This window comes from Oncorhynchus gorbuscha, linkage group LG01 (genome assembly GCF_021184085.1).
Source record: "Oncorhynchus gorbuscha isolate QuinsamMale2020 ecotype Even-year linkage group LG01, OgorEven_v1.0, whole genome shotgun sequence".
In the NCBI taxonomy this organism is placed as follows: Eukaryota; Metazoa; Chordata; class Actinopteri; order Salmoniformes; family Salmonidae; genus Oncorhynchus; species Oncorhynchus gorbuscha.
In genome coordinates this window covers 83,919,779-83,943,094 of record NC_060173.1, presented here as the reverse complement: position 1 = coordinate 83,943,094, position 23,316 = coordinate 83,919,779, and the positions used below count along the sequence as shown (strand labels likewise).

Here is a 23,316-nt window from a genome sequence, read left to right as displayed (position 1 = left end):
ACCATACTATAAGTAGCCTATAGTAAGTACTGTACATAGTAGGTACTATACAGTTAGTGAAGTTAGTAAGACCATGGTTCCTCAGTATATGACCCACGTCTCTGGTGTTGCAAAGACTACGTACATCTAACCAACTTGGACTTACTGTCTAGGGTTTTTGCTTCTAACTGAAACGTAGTTGTACTTATAGCTAGTGATCTGTGAAAGTGCCCGTTTGTGCTTAGTTTATTCAAGTTTGTTTTGTTGCCAACTGTAGGTCGGATTCTGGATTGGTGTCATGACAACAAGATATCTAACGGCCACAGGGAAAGAAGCCCAGAACACAGGCGAACACACGCACCTACACACACACACACACACACACACACACACACACACACACACACACACACACACACACACACACACACACACACACACACACACACACACACACACACACACACACACACACACACACACACACACACACACACACACACACACACACCTACACACACCTACACACACACCTACACACCTACACACCTACACACACACCACACACACCACACACACCTACACACCTACACACACACACACACACTACACACCACACACACACACACACACCTACACACACACACACACCTACACACACACACACACCTACACACACACACACCTACACACACACACACACACCTACACACACACACACACCTACACACACACACACACACCACACACACACACACACACACACACACACACACACACACACACACACACACACACACACACACACACACACACACACACACACACACACACACACTACACACACACACACACACACACACACACTACACACACACCTACACACACCACACACCTACACACACACCACACACACACCTACACACACACCTACACACACACCACACACACCTACACACACACACTACACACACACACACACACACACACACACCTACACACACACCTACACACCACCTACACACACACCTACACACACACCTACACACACACCTACACACACACCTACACACACACACACCTACACACACACACACCTACACACACACACACACACACACACACACACACACACACACACACACACACACACACACACACACCTACACACACACACCACACACACACACACACCACTACACACACACACACACACACCACACACACACCTACACACACACACCTACCTACACACACACACACCTACACACACACACACACACCTACACACACACCACACACCACACACACACACACACCACACACACACACCACACACACACACACACACACACACACACACACACACACACACACACACACACACACACACACACACACACACACACACACACGAAAACTGGATAGCACATCACCTGGGGCTGAGTCTGTTAGATGCGTTGGTTAGTTGGTTAGTTGCGTATTTATATACTAGATTCTTAACAGCGCTCACTGTAATAGATCTACTCCTGTACATATCATTTTTAGTATATCTGTTTGGTTTATGTAAGCATAAATTGAATTTGGATTACTGATACTGTGTTATTTGGGTTGTTAATTGGATATCATTCTGACATTCTTGATTTCTTGTTTCTAGTTTTTGATGATTAATTTTTTGATGTGTACTTGTTTGACATTTTCCTCTACTGTTAGGAGCTAGTAACACAAGCATTTCACTGCACCCGCTATACTATCTGCTAAACTGTGTACGCGACCAACACACTTTGATTTGATTTGAGTCCACCACTGACATAGAGAAAGAGAGAGAGGGACAGAAGGAGAGAAGTAACAGCTCGTTCTTCATCCACCAGATTCACCTTACTCGTTGTAGAATTGGGCGAACACTACCATTGACTCTGGATGTGAGCATCTGATTCCCGTTATGAGCTGTCGGTTATTATTAAATTGGATATCTAAACAATAGTATATCACTTTTTGAGAGTTTGTAATGCTATCCTTACATGTACATATTACCTCGACTAACCTAACTGCCCCTGCACATTGACTCTGTACTAGTACCCTGTGTAAATAGCCTCGCTACTGTTATTTTACTGCTGCTCTTTAATGATTCGTTATTTTTCTATTTATTTATTTTTACTTCCTACTTTTTTTACTTAACACTTCTTTTTCTTAAAACTGCATTGTTGATTAACCGCTTGTAAGTAAGCATTCCACTGCTGTACTCTGTTGTACTCTGTGCATGTCACAAATAACATTTGATTTCATTTATATAATTATAGTGAGATGAACTTGATGATTATAATATAATGAGAAGTATACTGTAGTCTTTCTTATCCTGACAGTCTGAGAGTGGATGGGAAAGGAAAGAGAAAGGCGGATACCTAGTCATTTGTCCAACTGAATGTATTCAACTGAAAGGTGTCTTCCGCATTTAACCCAACCCTTCTGAATCAGAGAGGTGCGGGGGGCTGCCTTATTGTCCCTGTTCTGTAAGCACTAATGGGCCATGCATGGAGGGAACCTGATACTGCCATTGGAAAACTAAGTGTCTGTCACTCAGATGTCCATGACTGTGTGTGTGTGTTTATGTGTGTGTGTCCAATCCAAAAATCCCTGCACTAAGCAGACAAACCTAGACACAACTGTCACAAAACGCAAAATTCCTGGCAGTTTGTGATGGGTGAACTGAGCTCAGTGAGCTGAATCTTTACAATGTGTGTGTTAGTCGTAATACATGCAGACCGTTGGTAATTGAAAGCACAGAGAGAGAGAGGGAGTGTCTGGGCCTCGGTGACACTGTCTTTATTCACATCTATTTCCTAGTCATCCTGTGTGTGCGTGCCGGTGCTAAAAGAGGTCTGTATTGTAGAGACAAAACCGTCTTTTAGAGATAGTAACAACCTAAACACATTAGGTTGTTAGTGCGTCTCTCCTCCCCTTCGCCACCTCTTCTCTCCCCTTCCTTCTCCTCTTGCGAGCCTTTCCTCTGTGCAGTCGCTTGCTGTTTTTTTGTGTTTTTTTCCTCCCACCCTTCTCCAGCATCCTCTGCTGGAGGGAGGTAATTCTAAGCCTGTGTTCTGTTCTGCCTCCCCCTCACACACAACGATACAGTGTCGTTAGAGACAGGGAAATTAGCCAGCAACCGCTGACGAGGTGTAATCCCCACCGCCCTCCAAGGCCTCAGTTTAAGGTTTCACTGATAGGTCTATTTCTTTTATCTAGAGCAGTGGCGTGTCCAGGGGGGTGGCAGAGGGTGGCCACCAGTGGAGGCTGCTGAGGGGAGGACGGCTCATAATAATGTCTGGAACAGAGCGAATGGAATGGCATCAAACACACAGAAACCATGTGTTTGATTTATTTGATACCATTCCACTTATTCCGCCATTTCCACGAGCCAGTCCTCCCCAATTAAGGTGCCCCCCCCCCCCCCGAAATCTGATTGGGAACACCAGTGGCCCACCCATAAATCCAGAATATATTGATGTTTTTGACCAAGACCCACACCGATAGCAAGACTCATCAATGTCACCGGAGAAAGCATCCGAGAGAGCGAAACAGCGACCCTCTGTCATAGTATGTGTAGCCCATGTATCTGATGCTGTCTTGCCAAAACGAATATTACATGTCATGTGAATTTTACCATGTGAAATGTTCCAAAAACACGTTTTCAAATCGTGTAATTCTCCACAATGTGAAATCATGTGGTTCAACATGTGATAACATGAAACATGAAACTACACTGTTAGCAATTGCTGTTAATTTTGTGTAATATTTTACGGTACATTTCTACAGTAATAGGATACTATATTAGTGTTTTGCTATATATTTACTGTCAATTGCAATGCACTTGGGTAGGTTACTTTTTTGTCCCGTCCTGCAAATTAACTTGGCATGCCTTACTTGTAATTGTAATTAATTGTAATCAAATTTAAAAGTGCCCAAAAAAAAGCATTTTGATAAAACATTGAAATAAACGTTTGTCAGATGTTGTCACATTAACTTCACATTAAATCATGTGATAACATGAGAAATGCATGTGTTTTTCCCCTAATGGGTGTGTGTTATTGTAAAAGAGTATAAAGCCCAGTTCAGATACAAGAGACGAGACTCACAATGGTCTTAAGGACTTTTAGAACAAAGTTTGCTTGATCTGAACAGTCCTGGAGTTTCCAAAATTCAACGTTTCAAATCTTAGCTGAAGACTTGCGATGAGACAGGTTCCTTTATGTAACGTAGGTGCAGGGAGTCAGGAAACAAGTTCAGTTATTGAGTTTAATAATAATGAACATCGAACTATAAACAATAATACCTGAAGACTACTAACAGAAGAGTACTATATAAAGCAGGCCTGGGCGATTCCAGTCCTCAGGGGCCTGATTGGTGTCACATCCTGAGCAAACACACCTGATTTAAACTAATTGAATATTTAACTGAAGATCAATACTAGTTGATTATTGGAGTCAGGTGTGTTAGCTGGGGCTGGGGCAAAAGTGTGACACCAATCAGGCCCCCAGGACTGATATAAAGGGTGTGTAATCAAGGAAGTAATTAAGAACATTGTTCCAGACCTTGTCTGCGCGCCTGAACCACTCACCGCAGGAGCTTCGGTCTGGCTCGGGGTCCTCGGAGCCAGGGCTGGCTGATAACCCAGAACACACTGGAAGGGAGTCAGCCCGGTGGACGCAATGAATTCTGAGTGTATTCCGCCCAGGGAAGGAATCGGGCCCACTCCCCCTGCTGGTCCTGGCGGTGTCTTCTCAGGATCCTCCGTTGAGCACCGGAGAGGGGTGGGAGTAGATGCGACCCTTTAGCCAATCAGAGAACAGTTCTCTGACGTTCTGTGTTCAGACAAGCAGCCAGCTAACTAGCCAAGAAGACAGCTAGATAGCTGTTTTTTAGCAGTAATACTGTAGCTAGCCTAGCTTGCTGATATTTCTCTGTCAAGTCAGAAAGTGTATAGTGTTTCTGGTTTATTCATGAAACTCGTTTGCTACAATACCTTACAACAAGGGACAACTTTGTTTCAAAGTTTCATCACGTCATTGAAAGAAGCACCGTTACCGTCTTATTGATCTGAACGCCCTCCAGTCAGTTGTTCTACAACACACAATTATAAAACGTTCTAGTTTTGTCTTGTCTCGTCTTCTGTTGTAGGGTTGAACCAGGGTTTACAGAGTTGGACGTGAAGATATGCCGAACCAGCTATGTTGTGTAAATTTGCTACATTATTCTTAGAGGAGGCTACTATAATTGGCAGGTAGTCTAGCGGTTAAGGGTATTGGGCCAGTAACCGAAAGGTTGCTGGTTTGAATCCCTAAGCCGACAAAGTGGGAAAATCTGCTGTTCTCCCCTTGAGCAAGGCAGTTAACCCCCAACAACAACTGGGTGCTGTTGATGTCGTTTAAGGCAGCCCCCTCCTCTGATATGGAGGGGTTGGGTTAAATGCGGAAGACACATTTTGATTGAATGCATTCAGTTGTGCAACTTACCAGGTATCCCCTTTCCCTACATCTGGTTTTGACAGGCCTAAAGCAGAAACATGTGTCCCCATGAAGACATAGCTCAGGCCTTAAGTAAAACTGTCTCGTTATACAGACTCCGGTCGGCTCAAAAACAACCTCTTGGCTTTTTATGAATGGAGGAATTGAAGTGTAGCCTACTGTTTATTTGGATTAGAGGTCGACCGATTATGATTACGCCGATACCGATTATTGGAGAACAAAAAAAAGCCGATACCGATTTAAAAATAAAAATACATTGTATTCACACACACACACACACACACACACACACACACACACACACACACACACACACACACACACACACACACACACACACACACACACACACACACACACACACACACACACACACACACACACACACACACGTTTTTTTTATACTGAATGTACAATGAACACTTTTATTTTAACTTAATATAATACATATTATGGGCTTTTGGATGGGTATTCTTAAGGTGATTCCACAGGTTGGTGGTATTTTTTGATTTAGCCGTTGCTGACCCCATGCTTTATCACAAATAAGACACCTTGCTTTCCCTGGTGCCAATTCCATGTAACAGTCCCACACTGGTGCTCTGCTTTTCTCTGCCATCTGTAAAACACACACAGCTCTGAAGTGACAATTATACTGGAGAGTCTGCTTAGGAGACAAACACTCTCAACTGTTTGAATAAAAATAGAGTTTAAGTTAACTGGGATGAATGTTGAAAACAAAAACTGTAATTTCTATATGCAGGAAATCCTATTTTAATAATGGGCGTGGTAAGAATTGACTACCAAAGTGGGAGTCATAATTCCCATGACACCTTCCAGCAAAATCTGAAAAGCGGTTCCTTCATTCATTTATTCCATAGGATATTTTTAGATTCACTTAAAATAAGGTCTGTGTTTCGTGTAGGCTTACACCACCTTGCCAATTTTATAACTGTGTAGATATCCATAGGACAAGGTAACTCTGATCAATATTGGCTAAATATAAACAAAGGTAATTTGTATTTTGGATTTGTAGAGTGGATTTCTGAAAATATGTTGACAAACGTTACCTTATCCTAGTGAGATTTACACGGGTACCAAAACGCTGAGGCGGTTTAAGCACGAAACACAGACCTTATTTGAAGTAGATCAAGACATTCTCTATGGAAGACATGAACGGTAAAATAACGAAGGAACCCCTTTCAAGTTCAGCCGCAAGTTATTACAGGAATTATAACGCGTCGACTATTTCTCTCTAAACCTTATACCTTTGACTATTACGAGCCTGCTGCTGCCTACCACCCCTCAGTCAGACTGCTCTATCAAATATCAAATCATAGACTTAACTATAATAAACACACAGAAATACGAGCCTTAGGTCAAATCTGGAAACTATCACCTCGAAAACAAAACGTTTATTCCGATCTGTAACGGGTGGCATCCATGAGTCTAAATATTCCTGTTCCATTGCACAACATTCAATGTTATGTCATAATTACGTAAAATTCTGGCATATTAGTTTGCACAGAGCCAGGCGGCCCAAACTGTTGCATATACCCTGATTCTGCGTGCAATGAACGCAAAAGGTGACACAATTTCACCTGGTTAATATTGCCTGCTTTCTTTTAGCTAAATATGCAGGTTTAAAAATATATACTTGGGTATTGATTTTAAGAAAGGCATTGATGTTTATGGTTAAGGACACATTGGAGCAACGACAGTCGTTGATTGATTGTTTTTTATTTTTTATAAGATAAGTTTAATGCTAGCTAGCAACTTACCTTTGCTTACTGCATTCGTGTAACAGGCAGGCTCCTCGTGGAGTGCAATGTAATCAGGTGGTTAGAGCGTTGGACTAGTTGACTGTAAGGTTGCAAGATTGAATACCCCGAGCTGACAAGGTAAAAATCTGTCGTTCTGCCCCTGAACGAGGCAGTTAACCCACCGTTCTTAGGCCGTCATTCAAAATAAGAATGTGTTCTTAACTGACATGCCTAGTTAATCGGCCATTCCGATTAATCGGTCGACCTCTAATTTGGATCCAAACTACAATGCTCAGTGACTGATTTTCTGAACCTGAAAAAATTATTCTATGCCACTTCCTGTCCATTGAACTGGACTATTGTACTAGAATCTCAAACATCTCCCTTCTTAGACCGCGCACTACCATATGGAACTGTCCTTTTTAGCATGGCCAGCATGATGTTAGGAGCTATAGGAGCTGGTTTGTGTCACTGTAGCAGGCATGTGGCTAGGGGCATATGGCTGGTGTTAGGAGCTGGTTTATGTCCTAACTGAAGCAGGCAGACTAGAGGCTGGATATGATATCCTCAGGGACAGGATGCAGGCCTGTTCTTTTCATTTACCCTTTCAGGGAACTCCTGCCTGCTCCGCTCTTATCCCCCAGCACAGCTGCTGGACTCATTGGAGCTCAGCCTTTGTCCATTGTGTGTGTGTGTGTTTCAATATTCAGGCCAGGGAGAGGTGTGTGTGCGTGTACATTACTTGGTGGTAAGGTTAGTTCAATTCTGTCTGGCAGCCCTGCCCTCCCCAGTAACAGGGGAATGTGTGTGTGTGTGTGTGTGTGTGTGTGTGTGTGTGTGTGTGTGTGTGTGTGTGTGTGTGTGTGTGTGTGTGTGTGTGTGTGTGTGTGTGTGTGTGTGTGTGTGTGTGTGTGTGTGTGTGTGTGTGTGTGTGTGTGCGTGCGTGTGTAGCAGAGGAATAGGCTAATAATAGATTGCTTCTGGCCCAGTTGGCCACAGGAAGGAGATGGAGACAAGGAGAGGAACTATGGGGGCCAAAGAGGGACAAACTAGAAAATAGAACAGCAAACTGGAGCAAAAGCTACTTTTTCTCTCGCCTGGCATAAAAGTTATACTTCTGACTTTGTTATGAGGGACTTTTGCAGCCGTCTTGCTCTCCATCCCCATCACCACTCTGGCCTCTTTTCCTAGTAGAAGAATACGTACAAGCTGGTTTGCAAAGCTTGTTTCAGCCTTGTCCAATATTTCAAGTAAATAAAGTATAGTATGTTACACAAAGTATAATATGTAAACAGTGGTGTTTGTAACTTTGCACTCTAAACGTGTAGTCATCGTACTGTGGTTCTGGTAGTTTTACCCTCTTGCTCCTATCCTCTTTCTCGGTCATGTGGCTCTCATGATGTCTCTCGGTCTCTGATTGGATTAGCCATGCAGCCTGCTGATTGGACAGTGAGCTCATCTGTGTAGACCTGCTCTGACCTTTAGATGAGTGATTTGAGTGCATTATGAGAGAAGAAACGCTCCTTCATGTAGTGTCAGGACCATTGTCTATGTGTGTGTAGCACATTTACCAGAAGTGACAAGACCCCTTTTTCAGTTACCTACCCACCCACCCACCCACCCACCTACCTACCTACCTACCTACCTACCTACCTAACTACCTACCTACCTACCCACCCCAGTCCCATTGTAAAGGAAGTTTCTAGTGCAGACCTTACTTGCCCACCTACCTCCCCTAGTGGTTCTGTAACAAGGCTATGACTTCATACGCCATGCCTGTCCCTCGTTATTTCAATCCTTACGTGCTGGTTCTTTGATAGTCGTCACAGGCGAGCAACGGTTGCCTTATAAGGTAGTCCGTAATGCGGTATTTCACCTTAATCCAGTTGAGGTATTTAGGCTTTAAACTCTGCTACATAAAGGGAGGGAATTAATATTTGAAGCATGTAAACAGTCAAGCCGAGTGGCCAGTGTTCGGCTTGGGGCCTCTCTGCATGGGCTAGAAGTAGAAGCTGCCCTTAACCACAGATCTAGGGTCAGAACCTTGCTCAACTCTGGTCACATTGCCAATGTTTGCAGAGGTTCTTTATGTTTTCCCCTTTACTGGAAATCAGTCATTTTTAAGTCATTTGCTCAAAATACTGTCCTTTACAAAACGTGCAGTTAGTGATAGCGAGGGTATGTGTTGTTAGCCGTTGTCTGTGTTAGTTAGCGAGACAGTGATTTAGCTACAGCCAGTCTGTGTTAGTTAGCGAGACAGTGAGTTAGCTACAGCCAGGCTTGTGTTAGATAGCGAGACAGTGAGTTAGCTACAGCCAGGCTTGTGTTAGTTAGCGAGACAGTGAGTTAGCTACAGCCAGGCTTGTGTTAGTTAGCGAGACAGTGAGTTAGCTACAGCCAGGCTTGTGTTAGTTAGCGAGACAGTGAGTTAGCTACAGCCAGGCTGTGTTAGTTAGTGAGCCATTGAGTTAGCTACAGCCAGGCTGTGTTAGTTAGCGAGACAGTGAGTTAGCTACAGCCAGGCTGTGTTAGTTAGTGAGCCATTGAGTTAGCCGTAGCCAAGGCTGTATGTCCTTAGCGAAACAGTGTGGCGGATGGAGTGCTGTGTTTAGGTTGACACAGCTGGTGGACAGGCAGGATGTCGGCTCCAAACCTCCATCTCTGTTTGTAATTCTCCCTTCAGAGAGAACATTTCCTCTGCTAAAAATAGGCCTCCCTCTGTGTGTGCCCCCTCCCCTGTGTGCCCCCAGAGTGCTGTTCTTCACCCAGCGTTTCCATGTGTGTGTGTGTGTGTGTGTGTGTGTGTGTGTGTGTGTGTGTGTGTGTGTGTGTGTGTGTGTGTGTGTGTGTTTATGGAGCCCGTTTAGTTTTTCCCCTTTTTTTGTCTTCTCTTGTTTTTCCAGGTTTCAGTTTTTTTTCTCCAGGTTTTTCAGGTTTTCACTTTCAATATCACACTTTTTAAAAATGTACTACTAAGTTCAATACGTTTTTTAAACATTGTTGAATGCCATTTTAATGTCTGGATTCCGTGATTCTGTCCGTGTTTCCCGCAACTCTGATTTTATAGGGCCCTATGTTTACTGTCGGAAGTAAAAATGTGATCTACAGTGTCACAGAGACAGGACAACCTGCAGGCGTAAGCAGTACATACATCTCTCTCTCTCTCTCTCTCTCTCTCCTCTCTCTCTCTCTCTCTCTCTCTCTGTGTCTGGTTTGCCTGGAAAAGTCCCATGAAAAGCTTTCAATGGCGAAACATGCTCAAACACTCTTCTTTTCCACGTTATGACAGTCTCTTAAAAGAAATGTCACCTTTCAGAGTAGAAGAGAGGTGCTTATTTAGTTAAATTGGTTAAAACATGTTCAGACCACGGAGTTCAACAGAGGGTTAGAACTAGTGAATGAAATGCTCCCCTCCCTCTCTCTTTCTCTCCTCCCTCCATCTCTCTCTCCCCTCCCTCCCCCTTTCTGTCTGTCAGGCCTGAGTGTGAGCAATGTGTGTTTATAGTGGGTCAGAGAAGCAAGGCATCTTTAATGGCCTTCTCCTTTCTGTCTGTCAGGCCTGAGTGTGAGCAATGTGTGTTTATAGTGGGTCTGTCAGGTCTGTCAGGCCTGAGTGTGAGCAATGTGTGTTTATAGTGGGTCAGAGAAGCAAGGCATCTTTAATGGCCTTCTCCTTTCTGTCTGTCAGGCCTGAGTGTGAGCAATGTGTGTTTATAGTGGGTCAGAGAAGCAGGGCATCTTTAATGGCCTTCTCCTTTCTGTCTGTCAGATGTGTGTTTATAGTGGGTCAGAGAAGCAAGTCAGGCCTGAGTGTGAGCAATCTTTATAGTGGGTCAGAGAAGCAAGGCATCTTTAATGGCCTTCTCCTTTCTTTCTGTCAGGCCTGAGTGTGAGCAATGTGTGTTTATAGTGGGTCAGAGAAGCAAGGCATCTTTAATGGCCTTCTCCTTTCTTTCTGTCAGGCCTGAGTGTGAGCAATGTGTGTTTATAGTGGGTGCATCTTTAAGTCAGGCCTGAGTGTGAGCAATGTGTGTTTATATGGCCTTCTCCTTTCTTTCTGGGTCAAGAGTGGGAAGCAAGGCATCTTTAATGGCCTTCTCCTTTCTTTGCTGTTATTTAGCCTGTCCTTCCTCTCCCATGCATGAAATTGACACACACTCACTTTTATCTCAGCAGAGTTTCCTGTAGATAAACACAGAGGTGTGGTCAGTGCGCAGTGAGCCTTGGGCACTGTGTGTGTGTGTGTGAGCATGCTCCATGGGGGAGGAGGATTAACTCTGCCAGTCACTGGGATTAACACAGAGCGCATACATACTATACCCTTACCTGGAGGGTACAACACACGTGCTGGGCTTCAGTGTCTTCGGTTATGTGATATTTGTCAATTGTATTAATTAATGTATTGAAACAGGGTTTGGGGTTAGTTTAGTTCACTGTTCAGACAATTCATGGTGAATTGAAGATACATTTAACCATGCCCCCCCCCCCTCTCACTCTCTCTCTCTCCCTCTCTCTCTCTGTTCCCCCTCTCTCTCTCTGTTCTTCTCCCCCTCCCTCCCTCTCTGTCTCTCTCTCTCTGTCTCTCTCTCTCTCTCTCTCTCTCTCTCTCTCTCTCTCTCTCTCTCTCTCTCTCTCTCTCTCTCTCTCTCTCTCTCTCTCTGTCTGTCTCTCTGTCTCTCTGTCTCTCTCTCTCTCTCTGTCTCTCTGTCTCTCTGTCTCTCTGTCTCTCCAGACCAGTGTGAAAGAGGGACTGTTGCTGAAACAGACAAGCTCATTCCAGAGGTGGAAAAAACGCTATTTCAAACTGAGAGGACGCACACTTTACTACGCCAAAGATGCCAAGGTAGGACACACAGACACACGCACACAGACACGCACACAGACAAACACAGAGTCAGAAAAACTATTTAACTGTCTCTCACTATAGCAGCCTATTTTAGAGGCCCAGCAAAAGCACATGACATTTAGCCACCATATATAGAGAGCAATAGTAATGGCATCTTTTTGTAAGCACTAATTCTGCCATGGTTCGTTGAACAAAGCCTATGGGAAAGTTAATGGAATTTTTGCACGGTTTTTGGATAAACACCGAAAATAAGTTCTGTGGTAAACAGGTTTAGGAGATCTTATAAAAAAAATGTCTGTGTGATAATCTTTGTCAGCTAATGTAAGTTTTTGTGAATTTTCAAGCATTTATTTAATTTAAAAAAGCACATGAAGGCTTCATAATTCATAAAGGTCATGTTAAATTACTGATATTATCGAATGGAACAAAACGTATTAGATCTCCTAAGCCTGTGTTAACCGCAGACCTGATTTTTCAGCATTTATCCCAAAACTTTCCACAATCATTTTCCCCATAGGGATGGTTGAACAAACCAGAAGTAACTAATTTCCACAGCCTTTCGTAGTTCAACCAGGTGTGTTAATGCAGGGTTGGAACTATAGACAGCAACAAACCCTCTAGCTCTCCAGGACCAGGGTTGAAGACTGCCCCTACCCTTAACTATATACTCAGAACCCCTGTCCCCAAAACGTCTTACACCTCTACCCTTTGACCTTTAATCTAACTTCCCTCTCCTGCTTCTGGCAGCCTGCCAACCCTTTACCCCTAACCAACATAACCTCTAACACCCCAGAACTAACCCTCATAACTGTTTTACCCTACCTCTCTAACCCTGAACCCCATAACCCCAGACCCAAACCCTCTCCCTTGGCTCGTTGGCAGGAGTCCTGCAATGTAACCCCTTACCTCTAGTCCTAGTCTTTCTAGGCACCCTCTCCTGCACCTCCCTATTCTGTGGCAGTCTGGCATTCCATTTAACACCTAACCTCTAACCCCAACCCCTGACCTCTTAGACTGGCAGTGCCCTGGCCCGGTGGCAGGAGCGGGCATTGCACGGCGTTTCCAGGAGTCGTGTATGTTGGAGGGTTCTGTCCGTGTGCTGGGCAGGGCCTCGCCGCACACCACCGCCTAGCGGATCCGACGAAGGTCTGATGTCGATACGGGTCAGCTGCAGCGTCACGACCGGGCCACCTTAGTACCATCCCATCTTCCCTCAGCCCACCCATAGACTCTGATTGAAGGCTTTAGACTCTTCTGTTAGCCTCTAGACTTTAAGGCTGTAACGTCAGTCCTCGAGGGCTACAGTCCTGCTGGTCTTGACATCTCTTCCTATCTCTTCTTTTGGGTCAATGAATATGTCTTAACTAAAGAGTCAACATAACATTTTTGGACAGGTGTACCTCAGGTAAACCAGCAAGACACAGTGGACCAGAGTTTGACCTACTGCCCCCCCCCCCTCTACATTCGCTATCTTGCCACATTCACTCCAGCGTCGCCTAGAAAGCCTGTTTGCTCTGGCATTGCTTAGGAGCCTGTTCATGCTTAGAATGTTCCCTCACGGATGTGTATCAATGGTCCAAAGTGGCCTCCTCTCCTCTGCTATCTCCTCTCCTCTGCTATCTCCTCTCATCTCTTCTCTCTCTAGTTTCTTCCTAAGGACTGCTCTTTCTCAATGGGCCAGTAGATGAGTATTGGTCAGGACCCGGGTCCTGGGGAGCTGCAGTCAGGTGTGCAGGCTTTTTTTCAAGCGCAGCACTAAAATCTGATTCCCATTCCAGGACCAGGACTGTTGTAGATCAGGGTGGTAATTATTAGGGGCACGCAACATGACAAATGTGCGTTTCTTACTGGACAAGTCCAGGTAGCCGTACCCTGGTTCTGTTCGTTGTCTTCTGTTTGGTGCCCAACGATCATGACCCAGGAGATTACAGCAGGAGAGGAAGCCATCTGAGGTCATTGAGATGCAAGTTAGGAGTTTTGCTCCTGTCTTGTGGGAGAAACACACCTCACTTCCAGACGACCTCCACTCTGCCCTGTCCGTCCTCTACATGTCTGGCCTTCTGTCTGCCGGCCTGCTAGAGGGCACTGTGCAGCCAGGTGCTTTGTTTCATCATCACAATGCAACCACAGAGACTACCTTGACAAGCATCTCTTTCTATATGCCTAGAACTTTCTATATGGAACAACTAGCTTGCTAGCTAATGGACAGTGTTTTGGCCCGAGTTGACTCTCGACTCTACCCTCTTCTCTCTGTCTTGGGAATGCAGTTCTAAAGTTTAGGGATTAAATTGGGACTAGGAGTCAGAATGTGTTAATGTCACGCCATTGCTACACACAGCTTTCACGAGGAGGCCAGAGAGCGAGAGAAACATTCAACATCCATACTCACCTTTACCTAGACCCTGTTCCAATACGTCCTGAAATCCAACCTTCCCTCCTTCATTTTCTTGAAGTAATTGGATTGGTTGAAATGGTTTAGCTTATCCAATCACATACAGACTCATGACTAGATTAAAGGGGTAGGAAAGAAGGGTTTCTAAGTATTTGAACAGGGCCTTAGTCTACACCGTCTCTGCGTAATTTATGTCCACTGACAGTTGTCACATGGCTCAATAGTGAATGATCCTGCTGTGTGTTAGTTCATAAGGAGGATGGTGTGTGTGTGTGTGTGTGTGTGTGTGTGTGTGTGTGTGTGTGTGTGTGTGTGTGTGTGTGTGTGTGTGTGTGTGTGTGTGTGTGTGTGTGTGTGTGTGTGTGTGTGTGTGTGTGTGTGTGTGTGTGTGTGTGTGTGTGTGCTTGAGTGTGCATGCATGTGTGTGTGTTTGTCATTGCTGAGACCTCACAGACAGACTCACACACATACACGTGATACCAGCCATGTCATGACAGCCAAGAGTGCTTGAAGAGGGGGAAATGTTTATGTTGGCATGCCACACACAAGCTCTCAGACCCCCCCACACACACACACACACACACACACACACACACACACACACACACACACACACACACACACACACACACACACACACACACACACACACACACACACACACACACTCTGGCTAGTGTCCCCATCCTGCTCTTAAACCATCCCTGGAGAGTGTCATAAACAGGGCATTTCTCTGACAGCTGCAGCCTTTAAGGACGAACACACACACACACACACACACACACACACACACACACACACACACACACACACACACACACACACACACACACACACACACACACACACACACACACACACACACACACACACACACACACACACACTAGGGGCATTCCTCTACTATAACAGCGGCAGCTGCACTGTAGTTGGCCTCCAGCCCTTTAAGGGCTCAGCGGCAGGGCAGGCAGTAGTGATGTCATCATCCGGCAGGTTGTGTGTTTGGATAACATGTTCCTATTAGCAGGTCCTGGCTCGTCTGCTCTCTGCCGACTGACTGAATGGGGCTGTTCCAACATTGACTTGGGATAATCTGCTCTCATTCATCGTGTGTGTGTGTGTGTGTCTCACTCAGTAGTAGCCGTGTGTTTGAGTCTGTGCCAGAGGTGGGATAAACAACCGCTATTCTTCGATCTACGCCATCAGGTCTATAGTTAGTTGGCCTACGTTGAATTAATCGAGTTCATCATTAGCATGTCGCTTTGGCCTGCTTCTTATTACTATTACAATAGACATAAGGCTCATTATAGCTCCTCATATAGAATAATGTATAATGCTTATAGCAGTTCATATAACACATGAGTGGCCTTCCTCCTGGACTGCTGTACTGGGTGTGCAAGCATTCGATCAGGCCCTGGGCCAACACCCCAGATAAAACTTATCAAGTTCCTGATGAGCAGCTGATTAGCTGAACCAGAGGTGTTAAAGCAGGGCTTGTGCAAAAACCCTGCACACCTAGTAGGAAGGTCACTTAGCCCTGATAGAACATATGGCCATGTATAATGCTTATAGCTCTCCATACAGAGTAAGTGTATGATACTGCATGATGTCCTCCCAGTTCTGATCTGTTGCCCAATTATCGCCAAAATATTAGAATTGGGCTGCCTGTGTAAACACAGCCTAAGATTCAGGGTTGTGGTCAGTTGAATATCTATTCATTAGGGATTGAATCTAAACATCGGATGTTTAAGTGCTTTTCATTTGAACTCAGATTTATGTAAATCATGCATTATGATCTATAGGGAAATATTGATGTTGTGTGCACAGCTCTCAAGTCTGTTTTTGTCCCATTGTGATTTCAAAATGGCTTTTCTTTTTTGGTCTAGGTCAGTTAAGATTGACCCCAGCCCTGAAGTCAATATTTAAGATAAGGCTCCCATAGATCTGCCTTCATAGTAGTGAAGGGCTAAAATAAGAGATGTTTTGTGTATTAGCATTTTGTGTGTTTTAGCATACTCAGCGTCAATCTGTTGATCTGTTTGGTCTTCCTCCTCTCTTCTCTATACCCTTCCTCTCTCGTCTCTTCTTCCTCTCTCGTCTCTTCTTCCTCTCCTCTCTTCTCCTCTCTCTTCTTCCTCTCTTCTCCTCTCTCTTCTTCCTCTCCTCTCTTCTCCTCTCTTCTTCCTCTCTTCTCCTCTCTCTTCTTCCTCTCCTCTCTTCTCTCTCTCTCTTCTTCCTCTCCTCTCTTCTCCTCTCACTTCTTCCTCTCCTCTCTTCTCCTCTCTCTTCTTCCTCTCCTCTCTTCTCCTCTCTTCTTCCTCTCTTCTCCTCTCTATTCTTCCTCTCCTCTCTTCTCCTCTCTCTTCTTCCTCTCCTCTCTTCTCCTCTCTCTTCTTCCTCTCCTCTCTTCTCCTCTCTCTTCTTCCTCCTCTCTTCTCTATACCTTTCCTCTCTCGTCTCTTCTTCCACTTATCCTCTCTTCTCCTCTCTCTTCTTCCTCCTCTCCTTTCTCATTTCCTCTCCTCTTCCTCCACTCCTCTCTTCTCCTCTCGCCTCTTCCTCATCTTATTCCTCTCTCCTCTCCTCTTCTTCCACTCCTCTCGCCTCTTCTTCATCTTCTTCCTCTCTCCTGTCCTCTTTCTCCTCTCCTACAGTCTCTGATATTTGACGAGGTGGACCTATCAGATGCCAGTGTGGCTGAGTCCAGCACTAAGAATGTTAACAACAGCTTCACGGTGAGACGCACACACACACACACACACACACACACACACACACACACACACACACACACACACACACACACACACACACACACACACACACACACACACACACACACACACACACACACACACACAAAATCAAATCAAACTTTTGTTTATTTGTCGCATGTACAAGATACAACAGGTGTAAAAAAACATGAGAATGTTCGATACTGCCAATATCATATCAATATGCAGTGATGCGGTGGTAGTAGGTAGGTACATGTAGGCAGGGGTAAAAGTGACTAGGCAGCAGGATAAATATTATAATAATAGTAGCAGCAGTGTCTAAACTGTGTGCGTGTGTGCGTGCGCCGACATTAGGTCGCACTGCAGATCAATGTGCTATGCTAAGGCCACCAAAGTCTTATGTTGATGATGATTGCTTCAATGTGGTGTGTGTGAGAGAGAAATGTAAGCAAACATCTTGTCAACTGGGATGCAAACTGACAGGGAACAGTGAGTGTGTTCTTGTTTTTCTATTAACGTTCTCTCACACACACACACACACACACACACACACACACACACACACACACACACACACACACACACACACACACACACACACACACACACACACACACACACACACACACACACACACACACACACACACACACACACACACACACACACACACACACACACACACACACACACACACACACACACACACACACACACACACACACACGTGTGCACAAGCTCAAAGGAGTGAGTGAGGGCATGTCTTTCTATAAATGTCCGCCCTCTCCCCTGGCGTTGCTATAAAAAGAAAGGAGAAGGAAGAGAGAGTCAGGAGAGGAGTAAGAGAGAGAGTTCAGAGGAGAACACAGGGCTATTTTTAGCATCGCCTTTAGCGCTCCGCTGAGCATGTTTGGGATGACTTGACTGCCGGCATATTGGTTTGTGTGTGTGTTTGTGTGTCTGCTTGCTTGCTAGCCGAGCTTACTTGACCCCATGACGAAATACATTTTTGAAGATCTTCCCCAAGTGGTCAAGCAGTGACGAGCACCGACTACATCGATTCGCCCAGGGTTGATACTTCTAAAAATGTCAATTGTTCAACACTTACCGTGTACCTATGTTTGTCCTCTGTAGTTGCGTGCCTTTCTTTGTTTGCTGAAATCCATACTTTTTAATAATGCCGTTTGCCAAATACAATCGCGACTGTGTCCTAGTTTCTGTGGCTATAAAATGGTAACTGTGTCAATTGAATCTCTGACTACTTAGGGAAATGTACATTTTAGAGCCATCTTAGAGCAACAAAGGACGAGGAAACGGTCGGTAGTTGTTTTTGACAAAAGTATTGTTAAGTATGGATTTCAGCAAACAAAGAAGATAAGCGTTTCATAATAGCATTTTTTTAAAGTATTGACCTTGGGATAATCATTGTTGTTGGCGCTGGGTTTCACAAAGCCTGGTTTCTGCTCCACTTCGTTGGTGGAGCTCATCAGAAACTTCCTTCAGCATGGAATTGAGTTTAGTTAGCTACCCGCTTGCAAGCTTGTATATTTGTGTGTATGTGTGTGAGTTTGCGTGTCTGCCTGCATGAACACTTGTGTGTGTGTGTGTGTGTGTTGGGCACGTGCAGTGCAGGGGAATGCACATGCTATCTAATGTTTGCTATGAGTCACTGGAGTGGGGTGCAGCTTATAGAGAGATCAGCACAACCCTCAGAATGACTGTAGAGACAAACCACATCAGAGAGAGGGATTGGGAGGGGAGAAAGGGATGGAAAGAGAGGGAGGGTGAGAGAGTGAAAGAAAGCTGCAAAGGACAGGGGGATGGATGGAGAGATAAAGTAAGCGGGAGGGAAGGAAGGAGAGATGGGAACAGCAGAGATGGGAAAACAAGGGACAGAGAGAAAGAGCGAAATGAAAAGGGAGGGAAAGAGAGTGAGAAAGGAAGAGAGATTTAATAGCACAGAAGTTTTTGTTCTGGAACACATTCCACGATCTCCAGTCCATTTACACGTGCAGACCTTTAAACACCAAGGACAGGGATGTGTTTTGATCACTCTTCAGGGATGTGTTTTGGGTCAGGTTATTCAGGGGTGTGTTTTGGATCTGACTGTTCGGGGGGTGGGGGGGTTGGTCACTCTTCAGGGGTGTATTTGGGTCAGGCTATTTGGAGGTGGGGGTGGGGGGGTGGTCACTATTTAGGGATGTGTTTTGAGTTAGGTTATTCAGGGGTGCGTTTTGGGTCTGGTTATTTAGGGATGTGTTTTGAGTTAGGTTATTCAGGGGTGCGTTTTGGGTCAGGTTATTTAGGGATGTGTTTTGAGTTAGGTTATTCAGGGGTGCGTTTTGGGTCAGGTTATTTAGGGATCTGTTTTGAGTTAGGTTATTCAGGGGTGCGTTTTGGGTCAGGTTATTTAGGGATGTGTTTTGAGTTAGGTTATTTAGTGATGTGTTTTGCGACAGGGTATTCTGTGGTCTCTTCCCATTTGGGGAATGTGCAATGTTGAACCTCTGGGGTGCATTTATTATAGAAGGGCTCTTCACCTCTGTTGTGGGTGTGTGTGGTTGTGTGTGTGGGTGTGAGAGAGTGAGAGAGAGTGCTGCTCCATGTGACAGTGTGCGTGTGTAGTGCTCTGTTTGTTCCTCAAGCGGCTGAGGATCTGCTGCAGTGAGGGAGACACACACACACACACACACACACACACACACACACACACACACACACACACACACACACACACACACACACACACACACACACACACACACACACACACACACACACACACACACACACACACACACACACACACACACGAGAGGGGGAGACCAGGCTTCACCATTCAGCACGACCGCACACACTCTCCTTCAGAGAGAGAAAGAGAGAGAGAGTGAGAGTGGGGGTAAGTGCATTGCAGGATGGCTTTCAGACACAGTTAGTGTTAATGAATACTGCAGTTCATCTGTCTGTCTGTCTCTATGTCTCTGTCTGTCTCTCTGTCTCTGTGTCTGTGAGTTGAAAGATGCTGTTGTGGTCTGTGCAGGTTGGTTTGTGCTGGGGATGGGACAGCATGATATAGGGGATGGGACAGCATGATATAGGAGATGGGACAGCATGATACAGGGGATGGGACAGCATGATATAGGGAGTGGGACAGCGTGATATAGGGGATGGGACAGCATGATATAGGGGATGGGACAGCATGATATAGGGGATGGGACAGCGTGATATAGGGGATGGGACAGCATGATATAGGGGATGGGACAGCATGATATAGGGGATGGGACAGCATGATACAGGGGATGGGACAGCATGATATAGGGAGTGGGACAGCGGGATAGAGGGAGTGGGACAGTGTGATAGAGGGAGTGGGACAGCGTGATGTAGGGAGTGGGACAGCGTGATAGAGGGAGTGGGACAGCGTGATGTAGGGAGTGGGACAGCGTGATGTAGGGAGTGGGACAGCGTGATGTAGGGAGTGGGACAGCGTGATGTAGGGAGTGGGACAGCGTGATAGAGGGAGTGGGACAGTGTGATGTAGGGAGTGGGACAGCATGATGTAGGGAGTGGGAGAGCGTGATAGAGGGAGTGGGACAGCGTGATAGAGGGAGTGGGACAGCGTGATAGAGGGAGTGGGACAGCGTGATAGAGGGAGTGGGACAGCGTGATAGAGGGAGTGGGACAGCGTGATAGAGGGAGTGGGACAGCGTGATATAGGGAGTGGGACAGCGTGATATAGGGAGTGGGACAGCGTGATAGAGGGAGTAGGACAGCGTGATAGAGTGGGACAGCGTGATAGAGGGAGTGGGACAGCGTGATATAGGGAGTGGGACAGCGTGATATAGGGAGTGGGACAGCGTGATAGAGGGAGTAGGACAGCGTGATAGAGTGGGACAGCGTGATAGAGGGAGTGGGACAGCGTGATAGAGGGAGTGGGACAGTGTGATAGAGGGAGTGGGACAGTGTAATGTAGGGAGTGGGACAGCGTGATGTAGGGAGTGGGACAGCGTGATGTAGGGAGCGGGACAGCGTGATAGAGGGAGCGGGACAGTGTGATAGAGGGAGTGGGACAGCGTGATAGAGGGAGTGGGACAGCGTGATGTAGGTAGTGGGACAGCGTGATAGAGGGAGTGGGACAGCGTGATAGAGGGAGTGGGACAGCGTGATGTAGGGAGTGGGACAGCGTGATAGAGGGAGTGGGACAGCGTGATAGAGGGAGTGGGACAGCGTGATGTAGGTAGTGGGACAGCGTGATAGAGGGAGTGGGACAGCGTGATAGAGGGAGTGGGACAGCGTGATAGAGGGAGTGGGACAGCGTGATAGAGGGAGTGGGACAGCGTGATAGAGGGAGTGGGACAGCGTGATAGAGGGAGTGGGACAGCGTGATAGAGGGAGTGGGACAGCGTGATAGAGGGAGTGGGACAGCGTGATGTAGGAAGTGGGACAGCGTGATGTAGGAAGTGGGACAGCGTGATGTAGGGAGTGGGACAGCGTGATGTAGGGAGTGGGACAGCGTGATAGAGGGAGTGGGACAGCGTGATGTAGGTAGTGGGACAGCGTGATAGAGGGAGTGGGACAGCGTTATAGAGTGAGTGGGACAGCGTGATAGAGGGAGTGGGACAGCGTGATAGAGGGAGTGGGACAGCGTGATAGAGGGAGTGGGACAGATACTGTTCAGTGCGTGGGATGATAGAACACTAAAAGATTGTATGTTAGCCTTTGTATTATTGATGTCCTTCGTGTCTGTGTCCTTCTCTCCTTCTGTGTGTGTGTATGTAGTGTGTATGCGGGTAGTGTGTGTGTATGTAGTGTGTATGCGGGTAGTGTGTGTGTATGTAGTGTGTATGCGGGTAGTGTGTGTATATGTGTGTATGCGGGTAGTGTGTGTGTGCATGTAGTGTGTATGCGGGAAGTGTGTGTGTATGTGTATGTGTATGCGGGTAGTGTGTGAATGCAGGTAGTGTGTGTGTATGTGTTTGTGTTTGTGTATGCAGGTAGTGTGTGTGTATGTAGTGTGTGTATGCGGGTAGTGTGTGTGTATGTAGTGTGTATGCGGGTAGTGTGTGTGTATGTGTATGTGTATGCGGGTAGTGTGTGAATGCAGGTAGTGTGTGTGTATGTGTTTGTGTTTGTGTATGCAGGTAGTGTGTATGCAGGTAGTGTGTGTGTATGTAGTGTGTGTATGCGGGTAGTGTGTGTGTATGTAGTGTGTATGCGGGTAGTGTGTGTGTGTGTAGTGTGTGTATGCGGGTAGTGTGTGTGTATGTAGTGTGTATGCGGGTAGTGTGTGTGTATGTAGTGTGTGTATGCGGGTAGTGTGTGTGTATGTAGTGTGTATGCGGGTAGTGTTTGTGTGTGTGTGTGTGTGTTTGTGTGTATGCGGGTAGTGTGTGTGTATGTAGTGTGTATGCGGGTAGTGTGTGTGTATGTGTATGTATGCGGGTAGTGTATGTGTATGTAGTGTGTATGCGGTTAGTGTGTGTGTATGTGTATGTATGAGGGTAGTGTGTGTGTGTGTATGTGTGTGTATGCGGGTAGTGTGTGTGTATGTCTGTTTGTGCGGGTAGTGTGTGTGTATGTCTGTTTGTGCGGGTAGTGTGTGCGTATGTAGTGTGTATGCGGGTAGTGTGTGTGTGTGTGTGTTTGTGTGTATGCGGGTAGTGTGTGTGTATGTAGTGTGTATGCGGGTAGTGTGTGTGTATGTGTGTGTATGTGTGTGTATGCGGGTAGTGTGTGTGTATGTAGTGTGTATGTAGTGTGTGTGCGGGTAGTGTGGGTGGATGTAGTGTGTATGTAGTGTGTGTGCGGGTAGTGTGTGTGTATATGTGTGTATGCGGGTAGTGTGTGTGTATGTGTGTGTATGCGGGTAGTGTGTGTGTATGTAGTGTGTATGTAGTGTGTGTGCCGGTAGTGTGTGTGTATGTAGTGTAGGGGCTGCTGTGAATATGAGATGAGATGTATCTGGGGGAAGCACCTTGCGGTACATATGAGGGTGCTTGCTACGGATTCTGCATGGATAGTAGGCTCAGATAAAGGATTATTGTTTCGTCGATGCGTGTGTGTGAGTGCGGGTGTGTGAGTCTGT

The 23,316-nt window shown here is 45.9% G+C and overlaps 1 protein-coding gene across 8 annotated transcripts in view; it reads left to right on the top strand.

The window, feature by feature from the left end:
- Positions 1-23,316, top strand: part of LOC124043838 (diacylglycerol kinase eta-like) — an 86,775-nt gene that overhangs the window by 7,542 nt on the left and 55,917 nt on the right. For 5 of the 8 annotated variants that reach the window (XM_046362895.1, XM_046362875.1, XM_046362923.1 and 2 more), the window contains 3 exons: positions 11,994-12,104; positions 13,121-13,270; positions 17,154-17,234. In XM_046362895.1, the coding sequence (XP_046218851.1) occupies positions 11,994-12,104; positions 13,121-13,270; positions 17,154-17,234 (342 nt within the window). The remainder of the gene's footprint in view (positions 1-11,993; positions 12,105-13,120; positions 13,271-17,153; positions 17,235-23,316) is intronic. The other 3 variants (XM_046362941.1, XM_046362932.1, XM_046362905.1) reach the window with 1 other exon arrangement.